Genomic DNA, 26,303 nt, shown 5'->3' with positions numbered 1-26,303 from the left:
GTTCACTCATTCACTTGTTATGGAACTTCAAAGTTACTTTTTAGTTTTTCAAAATTACTTTTGGGGATGAAAGAGCCATATGATGGTAAGGAAATCAGAACAGGTTTTCCTAATATGTACCCATGCATCATCTAACTCACATATGTGAGGGGAAAGGTGAGACTTAACCACTAGTATTGTCTTACACCTACAATTTTGTTTGATGGGAAACCAGAAACAGGCTCTACATGTCATGCAAATACAGAAATTACAACCCTTTTCATGATGTAAAAAGTGTGTTCTGTATTATGTTATCATGAAACTTGTTGATCAGAGTTTGGTAACCTGACTTCACTCTCTGTTACAGATTGAAAATTGTTGCCTTCATTTCAGGACTCGTCCACCGCCTCTACTCCTGATGCATCCCCACTCCCATCACCCATCAGTAAAGATGGCCACCACCATTTCCCCAGCCCCCCAGCTTCCCCTGAGACGCCGCGGCGACGAAGCTCAACAGTTGGTGCTATACCCGATCCTGCCATCTCAGCCAGCAGACGAAACATGGTCCAGAAGAGGAGGCGGGATGTGAACCACAACTCTCACTCCCAAAATCGGCAAAACACCAGCATCAGTCCCATGAAGAACATGTGAGTATGACATCTTAAATGTGCTTGCAGGGTGGGTGGGTTGGTCAGTTGGTTGGTTGATGCCACATTCTCTAGTATTCCAGCTGTGTGGTGGAGGTCTGTAAATAATCTGTCTGGACCAGACAATCCAGTGATCAACATGAGCATATATATATCTTACCCCATCGCATCAGTTGCCTCTTACAACAAGGCATGAGTAACTGTATAAAGACCCAAAAAGACTGGCAATTTGTGCCATGGAATTAGGATTGTGATAGTTAGTACTGTTGCAGTGCAGAAGCAGTTGATGATGTAATTACTTTGTACTATTTAATATGTGAAGTTGAAAGGTAAATAGCATTGTGACAAGACAAAAACCCTATTCAAATATTGTTGCAGTGTAATTGCAATTCTACTAGTTTTCTATTATTGGAGTAGGGTTTGGGGTGTGCCATATTAAGACTGATTATCAAGGATATTTGTGTTGTTTGATAAGCTCACATTGGACACCCAAACCAATACCATGCAATATCAGAGGTTGATAACAGTTGATAATGTTGTTGCAGGTTTTTGTTGGCTGGCAGTCCAAGCCCTGGGTGTGCAGAAACTACCTCCTCATCACTGTCAACAACACTGCCAGATGAGTTCACACCATATCGTAAACGAAGTTCTTGGAGACAAGCGATATTTAACAGAGTTGTTACACCTGTCCAGGTCCCAGAATCTCCAACTTTCTCTGGTCAGTTCAGTCAGGGGTGATGGAAATAAACTACTTAAAAGAAACCAATAACTACCAAGTTCTTTCATATTACTATTGCTTTGGCCATGACAGATTACTTTTGTTACATGAAAAATCAGGTATTATTGCTATTTTTCAAGTATTGTATATAACTGTTATTCCATGGCTTAAGGACTTTCCATTGGCTCCTTTGACACAGTTTCAGTGGCATTGATATTTTATGTATTGTTGGATTGATCTATTGAGTATCTCCTGACCAGCTACTGTAGTTAATCAAAAGTCTTCTCTAGTACTTTAACGTGAAGGTCCATATTTTCTTGTGTGTATTGTAGGCTTATTTAATAATTCTTTTATTAATCACTTAGTAACTATTTTCCAAAACTTTCATGTTTCATTGATATGATAATAAGTTTGATCACAACACAGCTCAACCGTTGAAAACCAATTGTGGGTTGTGAAGGATTTTGATAAGAGCCTGCATTGTCCCTTTCCCAAACAATCAGGATTCTTACAGAGAATATTGTTTTCCCACTATACAGTAATACAGTATATCACAGAATTCTCCAGACATATCTGTGTTGTCTGTAATTGAAGTACATAAACGTGTAACAGCAATCATGCACATGCCACGTAAACCATCATCATAAGTCACATGAACCAGTATCCTTTGTGTAATTCTAGCCAAAATCAGCTGAGAGACAGCAGTTGCCACCAAATCACAAACCAATCAACATATTCTGATTTTCTGTCATCATGTATGAATAAAATAATAAAAGATGCATTTCGTACGTTATCAACAAGCATTTTGGTGGCAAACATCTAGAAACATTTCCAACATATTTGAAACTAACTGATGAGGATTTATTGAAATTAGTTGTGATGACATCCTTCTATTGCCCCAGATGAGACAGATGGTGACTACGACCCTCCACGGACACTGACACCCACTAAGATCAGATGTCTTTGGAAAAAGGCCATCCTGGAAACATTGCTTCTCATACGCATGGAGAAGGAAAACCAGTCTTTGAGAGGTGAGGCCCTGTTTGGGTTTTGTCAGATTTTGTCTGTAAAAATGATTGAGAAGAATAGCCAAGTTGTGATTCAAGGAAACACTATACAGTTATTCTTGTTGCTTTAGTCATTGTTTCATTGATCTTTCAAACTGCATATTGTTGCATTTCAGACTGTAACTAAGTTTTCTACCATATTGGCTTCAGTTCACTTAATTGCTTTTACAGGATAAGCAGGATAATAACAAACTTTGTCACTGAAATGCTTAAGAAGATGTATGATGAGTGGTAATCTAGGATTTGATTTCACCTTTCCATACAAAATACCCAAATGGTTTCAAAACAAGTGTATAGATAGAAACACACTGGTGTTTTTTTTCAAGTTTTCAAATTATCTTCTCAATATTTCAGCCATCAGCAGCCACAATAAAGGTATCTCTCTGAGTGTGGAATGAACTAAATTGACTGGGTGCAACACTAACATAGATATTATTTTGTTCCTAACTTCCTTGTTTTACTACAAAAAAATTGCTCATGAGGTTTTTTGTTCATTTGAGAATGTATGTGTGGTACTGGCCATATATATATGCAACTCCATGTATAGATATATGTATATTTATAGCCATGTGAAGTGGTGATGGAAATGTCATGGTGAATGAATAGCACAAGGTACATAACTAATTATCTATTACTGAAGCTCTTAATGCGGGTTAAAATTCTAATGTAATTAAAATCATATCTTAGACCAAATAACCTGAAGACAAAGTTTTGATGACACAGTTTCTGGTCATGTCAGGAGACCTTTTCCCCATGAAATTACTAACAGGGAGTTGACCAGTGTCAATCAGAAAGCACTATCTCTGGCTTTGTGTGAGAAGTTTTGAAAAATATTTTGTCAAAGTTTCAAGGAAACAAGTCAAAGTTCCCACTGGATGTAAAAAATCTTTTAATGATGCTAATATTTATCACATTGAAGTGATAATGCTGGTATGTTGTAAATATATGCTATATAGTGTTAGGTTCCCATTCAGTTTTAACATGGTAGCCTCAGCAGTCCAAGTAAACTTATCCTCAGTACTTTTAGTTACGCTCCACTACTGAGTCTAACAATACGTTATGGGAGATCGCGTCCTGTAACCTTTCAGATTGACCAATCAGAATACAGCTTACCAAATCGCGAAAGTGAACATACGCATATACCTTTTGAACTCTTTGTCTCGAAAAGGTTCGTACCCGAGCGATTTTGAATGCTATTTAGCATACGCTCGCTTCCTAGTGATGCACATGGCATACGCACAACCATGACAATAAACAGACACTGAAAATAGTGTTTTGGGCAATATTCAAGGATGTTAGCTTGCAGAAATATTAGCTAATGGTAACCATCTCAACAGAAACCCCCAGCTTATATACTTCAGGTCAAATAACTGTGTCATATGCAGATTTTTGTTTGTGGAGAGATCTGTGTCAGTGACCTGAATATTTTGAAAGTCCCTCCGATCCGTAAAAAATAGTCGTTGTCTGATTGGTTAATACTATTTAACCATCTTGCGTTTGACTGGATGGTGATTGGTATCTCAAAGGTTACCTGACGCGACCTTCTACTAGGTTTTGTTAGACTCAGTGGTGGAGTGTGACGAAATACACTGAGACTAAATTTACTTAGACTGGGAGCCTCAGCAGCCATAGCTGAATTGGTTATTCAGGTTTTAAATGTGAGTGTAGGAAAATACAACAAATTGTTTTGAGGCGATGTGTCAGTTTCTTCTGAGTGTTCTACCAACTGTGATACAGCAGCTATAATTATAAAGTCTTCACATTCACATTAGTAAAATCTAATATGAGATTTTACTTTTATTTTTGGAAAAGTCCTCTATTGACATAAATGTTTTGTGGGAACACTTAATATGTACAAATTTCCAGCAGTCACAGACATTCCTCAGAGTGATCCCAAATAATATGATTAAAAACATCACCAAAAGCTGCAATGATCCACTTGAACATCAGGTGAGCTACAGATCCTTAGCTTTAGAAGAATAATTTTGAACACTTGACAGCTTAAAAAGAATTGATCAAAAAGAAAATACAACCAATGTATGCGTTACATGTTGGACTCCACATCGATCTGACATGCTGCTGTTAAAAGGTGCCTAGTGAAGGGCTCCATGTCGGTGCTACATGTAATTTTGGTGTGGCTCCATCTTCAACACTGCATGACCAGTGTGACAGTTTATTTAACCAACTATTTTCTTCTGTCCGCCCTCGTAGGCTATTTCATACTGTATGGCTCACGGTCAGTAGTGGTGTTCAAAGGTAAGGATTCATGGCGATTTGTTGACGTTTTGTTTTAGTTCCCGGAATAGCCTTGTTGTATTCACCAACATAAGCCTGGTTTGTTTAAAGCAATTCCCAACAAAATCTGTTTTAGATGAATCACCTAGAACAGATTTGTGTTTGTTCAAGCCTGCTTTGTTTTATCTTCCTTCAAACATCATGTCATGCAGAATGATTCCTGTTTCGGAGAATCCATTTAGATATAGCAGTTTGAGTGTTTATATAATCTAGAGAATTCTTTTTTTTGTTTGGTTGATAATATGTTATGCACATAGCTACAAATTTAGTCATTTAGAATTAAATTTCAATTTTCTGTGAAATATGTTTCAGTTGTAGAATATGATTATTGATATATGTTTTTGTGTGTTACTTAAGATTCAACACCTTTATAAATGTAAGCAAAATACTTATGGTTAAATGCATTCCTCGTCAGATCAAATTTCTTTTGGGATTCAAGGCTGAAAGTTGTCATGCTGATCCATGCATGATGTTAGAGGATATTTATGTGGGTGTTGGGTGAATGGGTAGCCTTCTACAACATCACAGTATGCTATGGTGTCCCTTTGGCAAGCCACAAACCTGTGGTTGGGTTAGAATGCAGGTTAACTTTGTCAGCTCAATGCCTGTCCTCTTGGGTTTCACCAAAGTGATAGGGGAAGTAGGGAAGCCTATTGGCTATGGCGTTCACTCATCATGCTGGTGACCAGGCTTTATATCCTACAGGGTCACAATGTGTCCCACTGTGATATTGGTGGAATATTGTTAATAGCAGCATAGAAGAAAACTCACAAACTGACATCTTAGCAGTAGAGCTGTGATGATATATTGTAGTATTGATAATCATGATACTTTAGCGGGCGATAAATATATTAATACTATTTTTTCTGTTATGATCTTTGACCTTGTGTCAAAATTTGCACTGTTACTTGATATAAAAAAATATGTTAAGAAAATCACTGAAGATACCGTATTGTGATGTGCACCAAAACGAATTGTATCGTCCTAAGATGTCACGATACTTTTCTGTATCGTCACACCTCTACTTTACAGTGTGATAATGCTTTGATGGAACACTGCCTTCAAAGTCACTTTGGAATTTTAAGGCAAAGGAAAACCTCATGATAAACATAACTAGGATGAGAACATTGTAGAACAGTTAAAAGGAGTATTGCTCACACTATCAGCACCAGATTGGGCTGATGCTGATTTCATTCATTAATGACTGCCAATATTTAACTGGTTTGTGACATAACTGTCTTAATTGATTTACAGCCTGGCATGGGTTAATGCTCTTATCATCATCCACTGTTTGTGTTCATCATTTGTAAAGGTGTGATAAAAATGTAATATTACCTGCCATGACATAACATTCATATACCCATGCTGCTCATGGTGAGATATTGCTGTGGCTTGGTGGCTTAACATGGAGGGCGTTCTTTATACATAGTCTACACTGTCAACATTTGCGAAATATTTCTCCTGAGAAAGTTTAAAATTTGTGAATGTGTTCAGTATATGTTTTTGTTATTGATACCTTGAGATTTCAATGCATACATGTATTCCTGAATGAAGTGAAGTGGCTGCTCTAGTTTTTATGAGGATCATCCAAGCAGCAAGGAGGATTTATTTCTTATTATGTAATTATATGTTGTTGTTTTTAGAGAGTATATAATTACCATTTTTATCTAATTTTTGGACCTTCACAACTGTATTTTTAACCCATGATGAGATAAGTCTGTGTCATAATTTCAGTCTTCTTCCATTACGTTTGCTTGCAGTTCCCAAAGTTTTATGCAAACAATTATAAATTCAGTCAACATATAATAATAACTGGTATATCTGTCACTGCAACAATTTACTAAATATGTGTTTATGTCTGGAGTCTACTTATTGAACCAATTCCAAGACCATTAAAAGATGTGATATTTTGATAACACTTTATGGTAAGGCGTAGCAATGGCAAATAACCACTGGCAGTAGTGATTAATTCTGTCAAAACTTATTTCCACCAACTGATAGTTGCTGCTTTTGGATGAAATAAGACATGCAAATTCTAGCTCCTGCATCAGATTCTTAAAACCATGGAAACCATTGTATCAGTGTTAAACAGGCTTACAGCACAGCTGCATGGATAATTCCTGCTTGGGATATAAAATCTTATATTGATAGTCCTTCTAAGCTTTGGTGTGAAAAGATGATCAGAAAGGACATTGGAGAGTTCTGTGTTTCAAGGCCCTGCTGTTGACAAGAAGCCTGCAATAACCTTTGAAAATCTCCAGATCAATAAAGCCTTGTGGCTGTAAGATCCATTTGTTGTGTCTGTTCAGGCGGAAGTACACTATGTCCTGATCAGAATGAGCTTGTGATGTTAACCACAACTAACAACCAATTGTTGAATCCATTGCTGATCTAAGCTAGCTAAAGATTAAATCCTGTTTCTAGCTTTAGCCCTGTCCTGTCAATATTGATAAGGTGATTAAAGTGCCTGGAAGGTACCTGCCATGAAAATTCAGTCTTACTTGAAAAATGTTAATCCTAGTTAGATTAATGCATATAATCTATTCAAATGATTATACCTGACAGGGCAGTTGTAAGTCTGTGTACACAGATTAGGTGTGTATATATCAGTATTATCTCACCCTACACCTTTGAGCAGTCAGGGGCGAGATAACAAAAGATTGGATATAGTCTGTTTCTTGATAACCTATATCTACCATTCAACCAGTGTATATATGAACAAAGGACTATTTTCTTAAATCTTATAGTTTCTTGTCTTTGTATTGTATTTCATCAGTTTACTTTTTCTGAATTAAATAATACTTAGGTGACCACCATGGTAAATGCTCACTTACGTGTACTTGTACTCATTTCAGAAAAAGCACTGATAGGTTATATCTCCGGAGTGTGTATTTGTCTTAAACTGTTGATGTCAACTCTAGAGGGTTATTACTTCATGTGTTTTTATGGTTAACTAATGGGAAAAAAGGAACACATTGTGATGCAGCTGAAGAGTAGTCACCTCCTAGGTTGTTAAACATGCTTCATATGAAAAGATAAATCAGAAGTTATCAAGAGGCCAGTTGTGAAGTATTTAGGAGTATGAACACTTTGAATACTTTACATGTAACAAATTTGTTATTATGTTCAAAAACATCCAGGGTTACTCTTGGTCTGGGGTGGCAAACGATTTTAATTTTCTGTGTATGGATTTTAAACTTTACTTGAATCAGAAAGGGGGTGGTCTCACACAAGTGCATTGACAGATATAAAAGTTTTTGAATGGTTCAGTTTCCAGTTCAGTACGTATGTCACTCCTAATCTCAAGTATAACTACTCATACTTGAAGCTGACTGTCTGAAAAAGTTAGGCATGTTGTAATGAATGTAGGGGTAGTGGTGTAGTCAAGCTGTTAATGTGTTTGCTCATCATGCCAAACACCTGACTTTGATTCCCCACATGGGCACAATGCGTGAAGCCATTTCTGGTGTTCCTTGCAGGGATAGTGTTGGAATATTGCTAAAACAGTGTTAGCACAGGTACTCACCTGACTCCTCACAATGAAAAGACTTTGCTGAAGCATGTAAAGTGTGATTCAAATTTGGATTGAGATTTATTAGGGAAACTCTGTAGCTCTTGAGTAAGGATCAGCACAGAAATATCTTTACCCAGATACTTCTTAACCCTGAAAAATATGGTACCTGATATCCTTGGATTCATGTTTTTAAAACTTCCAAGTGACTATTTTTGGCACACAATGGTAACATGTCGAAAAAGTCCCATGTTTCCTTTTTTAATTCCTTCAGTATATAAACACATTGTCATCCTACAACTTGGCACATTCTATATAGTGTTATTTTGAAACAGACTATAGTGTAAAATCTGGTGTTCTTGGTTACCTCAGATTCCATGTATTAAAAATATAATATGGTTAAAATGTAACACAACCATGGAGAGCCTTAGGTATTCACTTTTTGTTATGTGTTGTATCAAGTGCTTTACGTGACTATATGTATCGCATCACCCTTGTAACCATAGTTACAGGTAAAAGAAACATGGGTAAGATTGAAAAAATGATCATCACTGGTGCAGTGTAATGAATGTTACTGAATATTCATAAGCAAAGACAACATATTTTCATTTTCTCTGTATCTGCAAGCAGGAATATTAATAAAACATTCATGAGTACAGACATTCTCACCATGTATCATGTGTGTCTTTATGTATGTATAAATAGCGCAACATTGTGGATATTTTGATATGCAGCTTTTGAAAGGTAAATTCTATGTTGTAATCACAAACAAAGCACAAATAACTTTGCCTGATCTCACAGTGATGAAATACACTGTCACTGAATGTATTGCAAACCCAACTAAACAACTGCTTAACCCTTAGGGGAATAGCATGTAGAATGCTAAAAATTAACAGTAATTGTCTTGATGAAAATATTTTTCAGAATCAGACCCTGTTTACATATGGTACTTATTTTGAAGAAAATAATCACATTCAGATAAAACTATATGTGTTAATTAAGGTAGTTTTATTGTTCATAAATAGCTACACATGAATGAAATGACAGTTTGTTATGACTTTATCCAGTATGTAATGAAGTCAAGTCTGTGATTCGAGTACATTCTGACACTGAGTATTGCATGCATCAATGGTTAATGTATCAGATTATACTTACATATGATAATGTATGATGGATAACTCTGCTTATCAAACTGTAATACTTTTTATGGAAAACTCCAGGGTGCAATGTAGATGTCTGTGTGACTCCGTTATTTGAGACCAGTCTCAGTTTCATTTTGAGTTTTCCTTGTTCAAAGTTCATAATTTCTTCAATTCAGAGATTCAGAGGTCATTTGACTTTACATTTAATACTCTGTTGCAAAACAAAACTTTAAAGTCTTCTCCTATATCTTTTTTTTTTCAATACAAGTCACCTCTACATACCAGAACATTAGTTCTTACTACATATAAACATGAAATTGCCATTTTGCATGAATAGCTTAAAAAGATATTAAGTAGATTGGCAGATAATTCTTGGTAATTTTAGGTTTTCAAGATAATGGGAAATACAGATGATCACATGGTATGACACTACACAGTGAAGTTAATGGATTCAGTTAAGCATTCAAACATTATATGACTGGGGTTACTTCTGCAGCTCGCCAAGATGAAATGGACCAAAAACGGCAGAAGCTGGACTACCAGGAAGTGACACCATGTTTGAAGGATGTCACCAAGGTGTGGGAGGAACTCCTTGGCACCGAACACAGGAATTCAACCAAGATAGCTCAAGACAAACTATTGGACTGTGTCAAGAAGGGTAGGTGCACTTCTGTACAGTTCCGCAATCCAACTTGATGGGAATTCTAGGTTTGAATCGGAGTAGAAGAAATAGATTGGGTTGTCAAATGGCAGCTTGGTTTTCATGACAGGATGGTGGGGTAGCCTAGTGGTTAAAGCACTCACTCATCATGCTCAACACCCAGATTCAGTTCACCACATGTGCGTAATGTGTGAAGCCCATTTCTGGTGTCCCCCACCATGGCATTGCTAGAATATTGCTTCAGGTGGCATAAAAGTGAACTCTCTTACTCACTGCGCTTGCACGTATTCATGAAGGCATGGATCGTTGCTCTTTATTTCAATCACTCAGTTGTGTTGTCAAGATGTGTGTATGTGCACAGTCATATTGGCCACATGAAGATCTGGGTTAGAACTGGTCTTCAACAACCCATGCTTGTTAGATGTGACTTACAGGATCGGGTGTCAGGACAACTGACTTGGTTGACATATGTCATCTTATCACAGTTGTGTAGATCAGTGCTGATTGATGCAGATAATTTCACTGTCAGGTCCCAACTCGATGATTTACAGACCACCGCCAAATAACTGGAATATTGCGAGTGTGGTTTTCAACATTAACCATGCAATTAGACTAGTGTAGGTCCAGGGTAGAATAGGTCTTCAGCAACCCATGCTTGCCATAAAAGGTGACTATGTTTGTCGTAAGAGGCGACTAACAGATCGGGTGGTCTGGCTAGCTGACTTGGTTGACACGTGATCTGTTCCCATTGGTGCAGATTGATGTTCATGCTACTGATCAGTGGATTGTCTGGTTCAGACTCGATTAATTACAAACCACTGACATGTAGCTGGAATACTGCTGAGTGTGGCATGAACCTAAACTCACTCACTGACTCACCATGCAACCATTTTGATTGCAGCAATAACAAGAAATAATCAGGCATAGTAGCTTAGTTAGTCAGGTGAAGATGACTACTAACAACAAACACAAAACATCTTTGACCCGCATATAGAAGTGATGTATTCAAAATAAACTTGTAGTTTGCTCATATGCTACTGAAAACCATGCAACTTTAGTGTTATGAAAGGATTGGATGGTTATTTATGTTTATTGAGTGGCATATGACGCCTCCTCCACAGAAGAGACTGGTATACTATTTGAAATACCTTCTTTCATTGGCTGTAGGAGTACCACGAAGTCTTCGGGGGGAGATCTGGAATCTGCTGGGTGAACAGCAACGTCTCCACAATGCCAGCCGCCTCATGCAACTTCCTCGTCACCATCTGGCCTACTGCGATCTCTTGAAGCAGCTGACCACTCATCAGCATGCCATCCTCATAGATCTCGGTGAGATTTGCAGTCTGATTGTCAGTTTCGCTCTCATAACACTTTGATTTTATAGTCCCATCTAACAAGAAGTAGTCAGAAAAATCCCCAAGGTACTGAATAGAACCAGTCGCTAATGTGCTTTGGGCATGTGTTGAACCTCTGATTATGCGTTGGAATCCTGGAAAGATCCAATTTTGTTCTTAGGTTTGATGCCTCTCATTCAGTCTCCTTAAAGCTGTATGTGATCAAGATGCATCAATTCCAGATTTATTCCCACATTGAGTAGACAACTGGAATACTGTTCAAAACGGTACTAACCCAAATCACTCTCACTCACTCATCTCAAATGTTCAGGAAGGTTTTTGATCCTTTATTCAAGGGAGGTTACTTGATCCATTAATCAAGACATTTATATTATCCTCCCATCAATGGTAGTTACTTTATCTTTCAATCAAGGCAGGTTACTCTGTGTCTTGGAACTCAAGCTCACACTAAATGCATGAAACTAAATAATTAACAAGTGTGTCCCTTATAGCTAGAAAATGGAGGCAGCCTTTGCTCTCAACCTTGCTTAGGAGTGGTAACACTGATGTAGGTGATTAGAGGGCGATAACAATGTCATTTGTAAAACCAGTTTGTGCTGACACGTTGATATGTCACCAGTCAGTCATCTGTCTTGACAAATGAATCATTTCAGTTATGACGAATATAAGCTAAAATGTTTGCTATCACCAGGTCGTACATTCCCGAGTCACCCATACTTTGCTACCCAACTGGGACCGGGTCAACTAGAACTGTTCAACATCCTCAAGGCCTACAGCTTGATGGACCAGGACGTGGGGTACTGTCAGGGCCTCAGCTTTGTGGCCGGAATCCTCATCATGCATGTGAGTAGAGCAAGCACCTGCTAGACCACTAGGTGACTGGGCATAGGAAAGACTGCAGATTGTGGAAAGATGTTTGCATTGAATATGCTGCTGGGAAATCTTGTCCCCAACTAATTTCCAATGGACCATGTAAAGTAATTATTTTTGGACCATGCACAATACAGAGCTATAGACCACATACTATATATATATTAGCTGTGAACTATTTACAGTACTTACATATGAAAGGTGCAGTATGTACCATTGAACCATGTAGTAATGAACCATGTGAAGCTGTTTGGAATATTGGACATTATTCTTAGAAATACTAATTCCTCTTAAAATTAGACACATGCAGGAAGATGAGGAAGTTTAAGTCCAGTGATCCTTTTCTGGATAATGGCACATTAAACCATGTTTGTTTCAGCTTGAAGAATGTCAGGCCTTTGAGGTACTGAAGTTCCTAATGTTTGAGTTGGGCCTTCGACAGCAGTACCGACCCAATATGATGGCACTACAGGTGATTTATATTAAAAGTAGACTCCCACAAATTGTGTCTGGATGCCTTTGGGGATGTTGTAGCCTGGGTCCTTGGGATGTTGAAGCGTCAGTCTAGTGGTATCTTGTAGCCTAGACCTTGCGGGATGTTGTAGCCAGAGCCTTGTGGGATGCTGTAGCCTGGGCCTTGTGGGATGCTGTAGCCAGGGCCTTGTGGGATGTTGTAGCCATCGCCTCATGGGATGCTGTAGCCAGGGCCTTGCGGGATGTTGTAACCAGGTTCTTGTGGAATGCTGTAGCCAGGGCCATGTGGGATGCTCTAGCCAAGGCCTAGTGGGATGTTGTTACCAGGCTCTTGTGGGATGCTGTAGCCAGGGCTATGTGGGATGCTCTAGCCAAGGCCTAGTGGGATGTTGTTACCAGGTTCTTGTGGAATGCTGTAGCCAGGGCCATGTGGGATGCTCTAGCCAAGGCCTAGTGGGATGTTGTTACCAGGCTCTTGTGGGATGCTGTAGCCAGGGCTATGTGGAATGTTGTAGCCAGGGCCTTGTGGGATGCTGTAACTAGGGCCATGTTGGACAATGTAACTAGTGGTATGCTGTAGATGTGAACTTGTGCGATCTTGTAGCCTGGTGCTTGAGGGATTTTGTAGAGTGATGTTTTTGGTTTTTGGTACATTTTCTAGCACAGTTTTCTAGAAATATCTTTCTGTTTCCATCTCACTATGATGTATTTTTGCTCTAATTATTTAAGAGAAATTGATATATACAGACAATGAGAGTAATATCTATGACACAAAGTCCATGAGTCAATGGCAAAACCTTGGAACATCACACTGTTTATTATTTATTATTATTATTGAATTATTAGTATCTAGTCATCATTAATTTTACAACACACAATTCCCATGTCCTTTGAAGCCCATACTTTAACTGTTTTCTTCATGTTCAGATCAAACTGTATCAGCTGACACGTCTCCTGCATGACCACCACAAGGATCTGTACAACCACTTCGAGACCCACGAGATCGCCCCTACTCTGTATGCTGCCCCATGGTTCCTCACCCTTTTTGCCTCACAGTTCCCACTTGGCTTCGTGGCCAGGGTGTTTGGTGAGCCAACCTTTATACAATCAAGCCTCATTTACTGACACTACTATTTCTCTGGGTAGAATATGTCCTCTCCAACCCATGCCTGCTATAAAAGGCAACTATGCTTGTGGTGAGAGGCAGCTAACGGGACTGGGTGCTTGTCATAAGAGGCAACTAAGTGGATAGGGTAGTCAGGTTCACTGACTTCATTGACACATATCATTGTATCCCAGTGACATAGACAGATGTTGTTGAACAATGGATTGTTCTGTTCAGACTTGATTGTTTCCAGACACACTGAGTGCGGGTTTAAACAACAAACCAACTAACCAACCTATGACACATCTTTGATTGAGTGTCATCATAACCAACTTTGTGTGATTTTGCTCACGATATCAAGCACTGGTTTGTCTGTTCGAAATCTGAGCAGTTTTAGGTCACTGTCTTCTATCTGTGAAATAGTTGGGAATGGCATTAAACAAAAACAAATAAACTCTAAATTATTGACAGGCTGCTATTTTGAACCAGTGATCCATTCCTGAAATTGATCATAGCGCCAAGGTGATTTTAACTCCTGTAAAGTATAATATTCCAACTAACGTAGCTTTGTGGGAATGGGTGTGGAACAGTACTGAGTGTGGCATAAAACAATATTCATTTATCTCTTGTTGAATTAAGGCATAATTATTCGAAAGTTTCCTTGTTGAACACAAACAACAGGTAGTGTTTCTTTCTTCTTCAGATATGATCTTCATTCAGGGCACCGATGCCCTGTTCAAGGTGGCACTTGTATTGCTAGGCAACCACCGCGAGCTAATAATGCAGTGTGACTCATTTGAGACTGTGGTTGAATTCTTGAAAACAACCCTGCCTGACATGGTGCATGTTCAGATGGAGAGAGTTGTTAACCAGGTGAGACACACAGGTGTGGAATGTTTTAGAAGAGGTGTGATGTAGCACTGGAGCCAAAGCGTTGACTTATCTTTCAGGTCCCCAAATGTGGCTCATTGTTGGTGAAAGAACTGGTGAGAGCAACATGTCAGCATAGTCCTGGCCATGAAGATCTGTGTTATAACTGGCCTAATCAACCCATGCTGGTCGTAGATGACTTTAGGGTTAGACTCGTCAGGCTTGCTGACTTTGTTGGCACATGGCATTGTATCCCAAAAGGGACTCATGATGTCAGTCATTGGATTCTTTGATCCAGACTTGATTACTTACAGACTGGAATATTGCTGACAACAAATCCAGGCAAAGTTTTACAAGTAGTTATATTTAATGTAGGTAAATTAGGAAAACAAGGCCATTCAGTCTCAAAATTGTTGCCAATTTGTTGATATTCCAAAAGTACTAGTATATGTTGAAAGTTTTGCACCAGTTACAGATATTTATATATATCGAGATGTGATGCAATAAAGGCGACTGTGCTTGTCGTAAGAGGCAACTAATGGGATCGGGTGGTCAGGCTTGTTGACTTGGCTGACACATCATTGGTTCCCAATTGCGCAGATGGATGCTCATGTTGTTTTGTTGATCACTGGATTGTCTGGTATAGACTCGATTCTTTACAGACCGCCGCCATATTTCTGGAATATGGCTGAGTGCAGCATAAAACTAAACTCACTCACTCACTCATACAATAATTTCCCAAATATAGCCAAGTGAAGTTCAGAGACTTCAGATTCTTTGGGCGTAAATTTAATTTATTACGGTTAGGTAATGACATTAACAACATAATCACTGTTGATTTTCACACTTTTATTACCATCTGGTAGCTATAAGAAATTTACCATTTCTGATACACAGGCCTTTGAGCTGGACATCACGGCTCAGCTGCGATCCTACGAGGTGGAGTATCACGTGCTTCGGGAGGAGATGATGTACTCCCCACAACGGGGCGAGTCCGACCTAGTCATCAAACTAGAGGGTATTAACCGTAACCTACGGCAACAGAACATGGAGCTTCTAGAGAAGCTGCAGCAGGCTCATGGACAGACACACAGCCTAGAGATCACTGTGCACAACTACCAAGTTGGAGAGGCCAAATTGAAGTCACATATTCGTACACTAGAACTGGAGAGATTTGCTCTGTTGAATGCTGTCACCAAACTGCGTCAACATGTTTCAGCAGAGGAGTATGAAAAGCTGGATCTCACTCTCCCGACTTTTTCACCTTCATTGCCAGTTAGTCCTGTTCATGGATTCATTAACCATAGACTTCCTTTGTCCAAATCAGCCAATCAGCCGTTGGCTGATGAGCATGGTGGAAAAACATCACGACACACAGACAGTACGAAACAGGACCAAAAGCCCAGACATGCGGCACTTACAAAGCATAGCTCACATTAGCTTGTATTGTGGTGTGATGGTTGGACGGAGGTAGATTTGGTTTGTCAGTTTAAATGCTGATGTAACATACTTTGACATGAGGTAACATGAACTTATTGATATTTCTTGTTATTTCTCAGCTGTGTTCATAGTGGATTGATCTGAAGATATTAAGAGAATATTTTTATGCTGAATCTCATATCAGTGCAATACGTTTGCTCAAGTCTTCGCTTGGGAGCTAAGAACAATTAGAGAGTCCAGTGTCAGCTATAGAACATATGCTCAAGAACAAAATATGTTATTTTTCAGAAATCTGTTGAAAATTTATTTGCTTGAACATTGTAGTGCGCAAATTACTTCTACTATGATCTCTGCCGCAGGTTGGACCAGTAGCTAGAGCAGCAGCCAATGTCACAAGAATCAAGTTTGTTTCCTTGATTGGGTATAGTGTTAGAGCTGATTTGTTTGTCATTTGAATTAGCCTGTTGACTGTCCGTGTAAGACATTACTCGGAAACACAAGGATTGGTTCCATTCCCAAACCTAACTCCAGACTGACTCAAAGACAGTCCTACGTCTCTGTGGACCTGTTTGACCATGACCTCATTTGCGTTATGTTGAGAAGCAGATATGATCAGGTCATACTGAGAGAAGGTTGTAAGAGGATAAACTTCAAATGACTTTTTCAGGAGAATTTAGTTCAACATTTCATCTGGTTCTGGAGTCATCTGATTGCATTTTGGGTAATTTGGAAGGACTGACAAGAATCATCAGAGGTTAGAAAAGTGAAGGTTTATCAGGTGTGAGCAATATCCTGGCTATGGGGTTGCTTTGTGGTTATAGCATTCTCTTGTGACACCACTTCAGCTTCACCTTGGGTCCAGCACCATATTGTTGGATAAGTGATAGGAAAAGCACAAAACCCAAATCACTCAGCAGAAACCACATGTAGTCATTCACAAGGAGTCTGAAGTCTGTACTAATGAATACTTGTACAGTGTCTGTCACTGTCAACTTCCGACAGCATGTTTTGGTTCCTCTTGGCAAATGGATACCCCAATGGTTAAGGTAATTGGTTTTCCGCCATGCTCAACGCGTTAAACATACAACAGTATCCCTGAAAGCAACATTTGATTCAGCTCACTTGGTCTGCGAGACTGTACACTGCTAATGATGCATAGTAAGAATACAAGAATTACATGAATGTGGACGTTGTATATAGTTCTTCACAAAGAAGGCTGAATGTGGAAAATATAAGGATGTAAATAAGGACAACATTGTTGTCTTACTCATGTTGTGATGATTTGTCTTATTTGCCTCGTCCAACCACAGTTGTATATCTGTGCAATACTGTAATCATATTCTCTTGTATATATTTTCTTTTGTGTGGTTGTCATGACAACAATATGTCAGGAACCTTACCAAATATATTAGTTTCAGCTCGTGGTCAGTAGCTGAGTTTAGGGCTCAAGGAACCTGTTCCACACAGCACTGTTAGCACTGGGCATGCCACAGCTATTCCACTCCACTCTATGTGACAGGGACCAATCTACAAAGCATGTTCATAAACTTATCATGAACTAATTGTTTACGATTGCTTGTAATACTATGAACATTTTGTGGATTAGGACCTTGAACATAAGCAATGGTTGGGCTGGGATATTAGATATTAGATACCTGTAAGGGCATTATGTTATTTTGTGTATTTCACGTATTCACCAAATTCTGAACATGGGTTGGTCAACCATGGGGGAGTTTACTTTAAGAAAAAATCCTAGTAAAGACAAAATTATCTGAATAATGTGCTTGATTCTCATTTATTTTAAATCTTAATATCTCTCATTTTTGGACTGGTGGCAGCAACTAATTAAAACATTTTAGAACCATTTAGATTAGAAAGGTCAGACGGGAAATGAGAAAAATATAAATAAAAATGCTGCCCTAAGTGATGTCAGTGAGGAGATAGTCACAACTCCCGAGAAAATGAATGTAAAGGGTCATGTTTCAGAAGTAAATTGAGTAGCAGATTTTTGTCATGTAGCCCCTAAACCTTTTCCTTACCAATGGGCCTCAGTCACCCTGGACAGAATATAGTCCAGTAAAAATATGTGTTAAGTATGCATATATACTACCACAGCACAGCTTGAGATGATACATATCCTTGGTAAGGGCTAAATAGTATTAAAAAAAGCTGCCCTCACCAAGGACATGTATTATACCATTCGGGTTACAGGTTCATATTTGAAGTATGTACATGGAACATATGTATGACATGTATAAAGAATATGTTTGAATATAGCCTTGTTCTAGATGAGATGTGTAGCCATTGTGGTTGAATATTGCACAGGCAATAGTCATTCCTTTCACAGAAATAAGTGACATGATATTTTCCATGGTGTTTCAGAAATATTTATCACAGCTTGTGTTCTAAATCCTGAATATGCCATTTGTGTTCAGATTTCCTGTAGACATCAGCGATGTCCAGTATATATGGTGCATCTAAACATTATGAATACAGATCCCCAACCAAGTCAAACTGTGAATATCTGAATAAAGGGACATTACTCCATACTTTCAGTCATAATATTGAAATATGTTGAGCAAAATTTCAGTCCTTGAAATGCTGGAAAGATCAATGGAGTTCTAATGTAATGTGCCACAGTAGAGTGAACCCATACAGATCTTAGAATTAAGACAGCATGCCTATTTTCTACGTCTTTTCTTCATCTCTGTCGACTAGAGAGTGAGTACTTACCATGGGACAGTATGGAATTTTGGTCATATCTAGAGAAATCTTTGCTTGAGATTTTGAACCAGTAATCCTGGCAGAATAATTACATTATTTTCAACCAAATACTTCCAAAAATGTTATGTGAAATATGTTTGGAAGTTTGTTAGATATTGGCCTGACTTTAGGCATTGTTTCATACAAAACCAGTTAATAACCAGTTACTTAGCTTGTGATCTCTTGTCAATACTTACATTAGGAGAAACCACGGGCCAATCAGGTGTGTCTTGACCTATAATTTCTATTGAAAATAGATAGTTATAATTAATTTCCATTGCTGCTTTGTGAAAAGTAACAACAACTTTGGACTGGTGTAAGACAAGTAGACTAGTGGCCAGGTGCATCCTTGAGAGTAATCCCTAGACGCAGGTGCCCTTAATAGATGCTGACATGTTGTACTGAGGTGTTTTTTACCACTGAACATGTGCAGTTATGTACTTAAGTCAGTCTTCCTCATGCTGCTGAAGTCTCTCAAAACATATACCATTCAAAAGAAGTTAAGCACCTTGTGATTGTTTGTATTGCTATAGACAATGTGTCATAGCTACAGTACATGTTACATTGATATGAAAAAATTGCAGAAAGCAACATAATACTCAACTCACTTTCTGTCTCAATCCACAAAACAGTACAATATTCGTATACCTATGGTAAATTATAGACTTACGACAGGTCTTAACATCACAGAGGTTTTGTGGATTTGGACCAGAGTTTGAATACAGAAAATATATGGATGTATGGAAAACATTGCTATCTTGCTAACCTTGTGATGATGAGAATGAAGATTTTATGGATATCAACTTCTTTATGAGAGAACACAACGTTTCGGAGTTAATGCTTACTCCTTCATCACCTGATGAAGGAGTAAGCATTAACTCCGAAACGTTGTGTTCTCTCATAAAGAAGTTGATATCCATAAAATCTTCATTCTTATGTATTTACACTTCTAAATGACATTCAAAGACTTGTGATGATGGTCTTCACTTTGCATGCCATCACATATAGCTTACATATATATGAATTATCTTTAACTTCTGGTGAGTAGTATATGTGTCAATGCTGTATGATGCAATTCAGGATCTCATGGGTGTTGTTATGGAAAATTCACCAAGGACATTATATGTATATTACTATTTATTCAAAATGTTGTTAGCTAGTGATTTGTATTATTTCCAACGAAACAAATACAAAGTGCCATGACATGCCAAATATGTGTGAAATATGAAAACATTAAAAAAACAAATCTATTAAAAGATTTGTTTTGTTGAAAACTTGTCTGTAAGAGTATGTAGAAGTGGAAGTCATGACTTGAAATGCCAGTCGGAGACCTGGGGTCTTGGTGAAACTGCCCTGACATTGTACCGTGTATGGTACATTATCTTGGACAATGTGTTACATATCTCAGTAGCAGGATGTGCTTAATTTTACAAAGTGAATAGGTTTGTACACCATGTAACCAAAGTTGAAAGCATGAATATGCATCTTTCATTTCTTATTCATGTTTTTTTGGCTGTTGTGTGCCTTGCCAATTTACACTTGTCAGAGGGTACTGATTCAGCTAATCAAATCAAATACACCCTGCAACTGTCACATGTAACAAAGTCTGAAAGACACAAATTTATTTTTGGTCAAATATGTTTGTTAGATAAGACAGATCAACCTGCTGACTCACAGCCAGATCAGTAACTTATAATGTGCTCAAAGTCAGGTATGGCATGACAAACTGTTATATAAACATCATATACAGCCAGACAATTTGTATTGGTTTATACAAGATAGCTAGTAGCCAGTCAGGTAGCTGGATTTAATTAAACATGATTATAATACTTTATACATAGAACTGCTCAAGTAGAATCCTGCCACATCTGTTGACGGTTACACTTGTAACAAATAACATAACACAGCATCTGCATTTGTATCCTGCAAACTGTTGTCAGCAGAACCAATTAAATAGTAAGTGTACCTGTTTCAAAGATACTCAAGAAAGCTTTTTATGAACCTCATTTATTTTCTTTCTTATTTTTCTGTCTTGAATCTTCTTAGTATTTAGTGTTAGAGAAAACCATGAAATACTGTGTGGTTGTCTTTTGGACAGTGTTGCACTGCTTCCATAAGGTCTGTCCATCTCATGTGATATTGGCATGATATTGCACTGTGCATAGTTGCTCATCCATCACGGCCATGTGATAACACGTTGTATATACTATAGCTTGTCCTGTTATCAGCTACATGGAAATATAGCTGGTTCAAAGATTTGAGGCAGTGAATACTGCATGTAACATAATATACATGGGAACTTCATTCTTACTCTCACTATGGTACCATGTCAACATTTGGAAAGAATTGGTTAGATGTTATGTCCACATAGATCTGTGCTCATAATATTACTCACTGGTTTGTGTGATTCGGCCTCGATTATTGCTAGACGCAGTCATGTGGCTGGAGTAATGTGGCATTAACGAGAAGTTAGTACAAATTCTGTTAGTATGAACTAAAGTCCATACAACATTTCAAGCTATGAATTAATCAGCATTATTATGTGTTTAGACTGACATCGTGTGCATTACCTGTGGTCTGATGAATTTGTTGTTATGTATTCTCATCCTGCAGTCAGAAGAAAGGACTGAACTGTAACAGGTATTTTCAAACAATGTGCTTTGCTTTGTGTTAATTGTGCCAAAGGAGTTTTGTATGTTTAGGGCATCTATCATATTGTTGATGTTCATCTTTTCGTTTTAGGGAAGGGGTAGGGGATGTTACTAATTATAGTATACATTAGTGAAACAGTAAGTAGTTAAAAAATATGATTAATGAATTGATTTGCATCTACAGGATGATTTTGATTGCAGTTGATTTCAAATGGTAGGTGACAGATGATCTACTAGGAAATGTATTGTTTCATCCCATTAATGAAATGTATACTAAGAATAAAATGTTTAGCACCAGCTTATTTCCAAACTTGGATGAGTGGCTTTGGAAATCTTTGGCTAAAATAATTGGGAAGACCAATGCATATTTAGAGAAAGTTTGTCCAGTAACTAATTTATTGATATCACAATTATTGTTAAAGATATGATGGCACTGACTTTTGATGTAACTATACATGTCATAATTATACAACACTATTTAACTTAGACTTCACTTTTCAAAAGAAGGTAATCTTTTGGAGGAATAATGATTTTGTTTTTAACCTAAAAGTTCTAAATAAATATACTATAAATGATAGTTGTTTTTCTGAAAGGTTTCCTACGAGACAACCTAAGTATGCATAATACATTGGTATTTAAAGTATGGATAAAAACCTTTGTCATTCCAGTTATATATTATATTTTCTGATTTTTTTTATTTTCAGGGTTGTTAAATCAGTTAACCAAGTAACAGTAATGTGAGGCTTAAACAGCTGTATGTGAATTCAGTAAGATACTTGCCTGGCATACCTCTAAGTTGCAGCTGTCAGACATCTTGTACTTGAGACTTGTCATGATTACCGTTCCTGTTACTGTTGAAAAGTCTTCGGAACAATGGAGTCTGATCTACTGGGAGTTTGTTTCAGGAAGACAGTATCAGATCAACTTGAAAGTATTAATAGATATACGACAGTAGATACATCTGATAATATTACCACAACCATTTTCAAATGTAGATTTTATTTAGAAAAGCAAGATTTATGAATGTCAACTTCTTTATTGTGGAAAACACGTTTCGGAGCGTATGCTTGCTCCATCATCAGGTGTACTATTAAATCGAATAACACAGACCAAATGAGTAAATAATATAGGTCTATAGTTAAGGGTGGAATGTAAAGATTTTATATCATTCCAACGTTTTGGTGTTTGTTAAACAGCTTTAGGGATAATAGTGTAACTTGTATGTGAAACAAGTTGTAATCTCAGGTAAGAATGTAATGCTTTGTAGTTTTTTATGTGATGTATATACATGCTTTTCTCTAATAACTACTAAATGTCATTGTACATTTACGACTCATTCAATGTCCTATCTGTATAGTCATAATTGTGACTCTGTGACTTAAGTCACTGATAGAAGGGAGATGTTTGTATATCTGTGAGCAGACACAGTTCCATCGACAGTTTAAGAGTACATGACATCGAGGTATGACTAAGTTTCATAATATTAGGCATTTATTAGAGGCAATATGGCACATTGACATATTTGAAAAGGACCAGCATATCTTGTTCAGTTTAGTAATATTCATTTGAAGTTATCATGGAAACCCATGCATATAGGTTTTTAATGTATTCTGTAGCAAAGTGTACATTTACTTATGGTATTAACAGATGATTTGTTGAGGCTTGTTGTGATGTACAGAAAACATTGCCCATTTTGGATTTTTTCTATTTCTAAATCATATATTTTTTAGTAAAGTAAAGTGTAGACCCTCATAACATGGTTTATCCTACACTTTGTCATTTGCACTGTTGAATGAGGCATGAAACACACCTCTACATTCTGCAAAGTGATTGTAGAACCAAGACTTGTAACTCTCACTCTTGACATAAACCTTACAATATTCTTGAACCTCTTGGAAGATTAAGGCAAGAACTGCTCTGAGCAACCTATCCTTGTAAGAATCGACTAATGGGATCAGGCGGTCAGACTTGATCACTGATGGTGTAGGTCGATGCTCATGATGTCATTCACTTGAACTTTCATTTTGCAACGATTTATACATGGGACCATGTCTGAAGGCTGAAATTGAAAACGCACACACATCCAGGTAGCACATTACACATGATAAATATAAGGTTACCTGCATATTTTCTTTAAGCCAGAGAGAGCTAGTATTGTGTGTATGTAGTTTCACCACAATTACTCAAGATGCAGTGATATTAGCATTACCTCAGTTACACAGGTTTGGAGTACACTGGTACACGGTAATTGTTATGCTGAAGTACAGAACTATGTCTTGTACAGTTAGTTGGATGTCTGCCAGGCCCATGGCTTGTGTCACAAATATATCATAGCCAAAGCTGTATGAACTGATCTGCTGTCAGAAGCAGCAATAAAATATAAAACACTGCCTTTCTGGTTTGTTAATTTTTGTTACTATTTCAGTCATGAAACTGGTCCAGACCTGAATATTTCTTGGTTGTCAGTAATTAAAGCCTCAAGCAGACAATCCACTGATCAACAGCATGAGCATCCATCAACACAACTGGGATGGTATGACCACAGTGATATAAACCTGGCTGTGTTTAATGTCTCAGTCTTTCACGAACGAACATGTTCACACCACCACCAAACCATACCTCTATACACCTCCCCGTCCTGAAGGGTATGCTCTTCGCGTAACACTAAATATGTACACTATATACAGGAAGTCTTGATTCAAAGACGGAGATGGAAGGCTTTATCTAGACATGAAGAGGTAGCGAGTTCCAGAGGGACGCTGCATGTACGCTGAAAGATCTGTAATTGGCATCTCAATACCAGCCTTCTCAAAACGTGATTCTGTAAACACTGTCCAAAATGGCGGAAAGTGCACTTCGGCAATCATGTAAATGTAGTTTCGAAAACATCCCAACTGATTCTGGGTTCATCAGCAACATTTCAGAATTATCATTTCTGGTGATCAGTGACATAAATATGCTATTTTATTAAATTCAATACTCACAGTATTTATCAAATTTTCACATTTCAAAACAACAGCAAATAATGCTATGAATCACAATTTTGTATAGTGTAAAAAGTGGCAACATTTATGATAAAGCCTGTTTTGAAAGGCAATCTTAAAGGTCACATGCAACCAAAATATCAAACATAACAAAACACAATTATCACTTATTCATGACATATAACATACATTGCTGCTTGTAAAAAACAAACATAATTATAAGCGTTCAATCGCGATTCAGAAGTGCAATATTTGTTACTTAGGTTTACTTCCCTCAAAACGAACCCCTTGGGAGACCGAACCCAGTCAGAGCAGTTGGGTGTCCACTCAGTATAATGGTAGCTTCCGATTGTCTGGTTCAGTTGCTGATACGCCGAGGGCTCATTGTGTGTACAGAAAGATGATCTGTTTGATGGGCATTTTAGAAGTATGGCAAGTCACAAGAAGGTAAGATTCAGTATGAATAACAACTTCTTTTATTGTACTTGATGTGTCGTTTCAGTATGGATTCATATACTGTTGTCAAACAAAATCATATATACTAGAAGAAGTTGTTATCCATAAAGAATGTATTTGATGTTGGGTTTTGAAAACACATGTTCTCTGAATTTGCATTCAATCCAATCAAAAATCATCTCTGTAGAGATGACCTACTGCGTGGGTGGAAACTGTCATTCATTCAAGTACAAAGCAGGACTTGAAACTGACAAGAGTTTGCACCAGTTTCCGTCAGATCCACTCATCGGAGAAAAATGGATGTAGTTTGTTTGCAACCTACAGACATAACATGTCATGTGTACAAGTATCACACCTGCCTAATTATTTAATGTGGCAGAGACAGGACACGGGTGCACAAGTCAGTTTATTTTGTTTATGGCGTATAGCCTGATAGTACTAGTGTTAAGTTCAAATTGCAAATTCAATGATTGAAGCTGTGTATTGCATATTGTCCTTAGCAGACAAGCAGGCAGACATATAGGTGTCAATAAACCAGACACTGAGCTTTCTCTGCGACAGAAGCTTCTTACCACAATCAACAATTTTTTTATGTACCTAGTAGATTATTTACTTGTTTGTGTACACAACCAAGATTAGACTACTTCTCACAACCTCATACTCTGGACATGCATACTGTTTCAAGCTCTGTGAACCTATTCACTGCGCATGCATTATGGGCGCAGCATAGCAGATCTCTTGATACCACTTTTCCCCCTGCTCAGGGGGAAATCTAGTGAATCCTTTGAACTCCGATTTCTCTGGCTTTTTTTCTTCAACTTGATAGGTCAAATTGGCAGTTTCGATGATTTGTTTCCGTAAGTGTACACTGAAACATATCAGAATCTGGAAAGTTGTGCTTTACGTTGCATGTGACCTCTAAGCACTTTAGCCTGGTCTGAGACAACAGTGGATGGAATTAAGAAACAGGGATTTCTTTGCAGAATTAAAAATTCTGAAGTGTATATATGTGCCTGATATATTTAGAATTTTATTGGATTTAAAAGTGACGGTTGAAGAGGGAGGACATATATGTCCCTATGGCATCCAGGAGGTCAAAGTGATGTACCAATGCCTGAGAAATGTCAGGTAGCAATACACAAGCCATCCTAAAACATCCTTGGTAAGTTGCAAGGATCAGACCACCATCCTTGTGCACTGCATTCAGCTGCGAATTACAGGTATCACACAAAGGAGACAAAGCCAGCTGCTATCGACGCAGATGACGTAAATCCATTCCTTGTGAAATACAAACATTAAATTTCAACATGTCAAA

General features: G+C 37.9%; 1 protein-coding gene across 3 annotated transcripts in view; it reads left to right on the top strand.

Annotated features, from left to right (window-relative positions):
• The window catches only part of LOC137274507 (TBC1 domain family member 1-like), a 153,095-nt gene extending 133,409 nt beyond the window's left edge, over nucleotides 1–19,686 (top strand). For 2 of the 3 annotated variants that reach the window (XM_067807728.1, XM_067807727.1), the window contains exons 9-18: nucleotides 373–626; nucleotides 1,172–1,344; nucleotides 2,247–2,375; nucleotides 9,856–10,017; nucleotides 11,188–11,349; nucleotides 12,067–12,218; nucleotides 12,625–12,717; nucleotides 13,647–13,806; nucleotides 14,528–14,697; nucleotides 15,592–19,685. In XM_067807728.1, coding sequence (XP_067663829.1) covers nucleotides 373–626; nucleotides 1,172–1,344; nucleotides 2,247–2,375; nucleotides 9,856–10,017; nucleotides 11,188–11,349; nucleotides 12,067–12,218; nucleotides 12,625–12,717; nucleotides 13,647–13,806; nucleotides 14,528–14,697; nucleotides 15,592–16,134 — 1,998 coding nt within the window. In that variant the 3' untranslated portion in view covers nucleotides 16,135–19,685. Of the gene's footprint in view, nucleotides 1–372; nucleotides 627–1,171; nucleotides 1,345–2,246; nucleotides 2,376–9,855; nucleotides 10,018–11,187; nucleotides 11,350–12,066; nucleotides 12,219–12,624; nucleotides 12,718–13,646; nucleotides 13,807–14,527; nucleotides 14,698–15,591 lie in introns of all 3 variants that reach the window. The other variant, XM_067807726.1, reaches the window with a different exon arrangement.
• Nucleotides 19,687–26,303: the final 6,617 nt, after the last annotated feature.

This window comes from Haliotis asinina, chromosome 2 (assembly GCF_037392515.1).
Source record: "Haliotis asinina isolate JCU_RB_2024 chromosome 2, JCU_Hal_asi_v2, whole genome shotgun sequence".
Classification (NCBI taxonomy): domain Eukaryota; kingdom Metazoa; phylum Mollusca; class Gastropoda; order Lepetellida; family Haliotidae; genus Haliotis; species Haliotis asinina.
The sequence above is the reverse complement of the archived record's forward strand: the minus strand, read 5'-3'. Positions and strand labels throughout refer to the sequence as shown.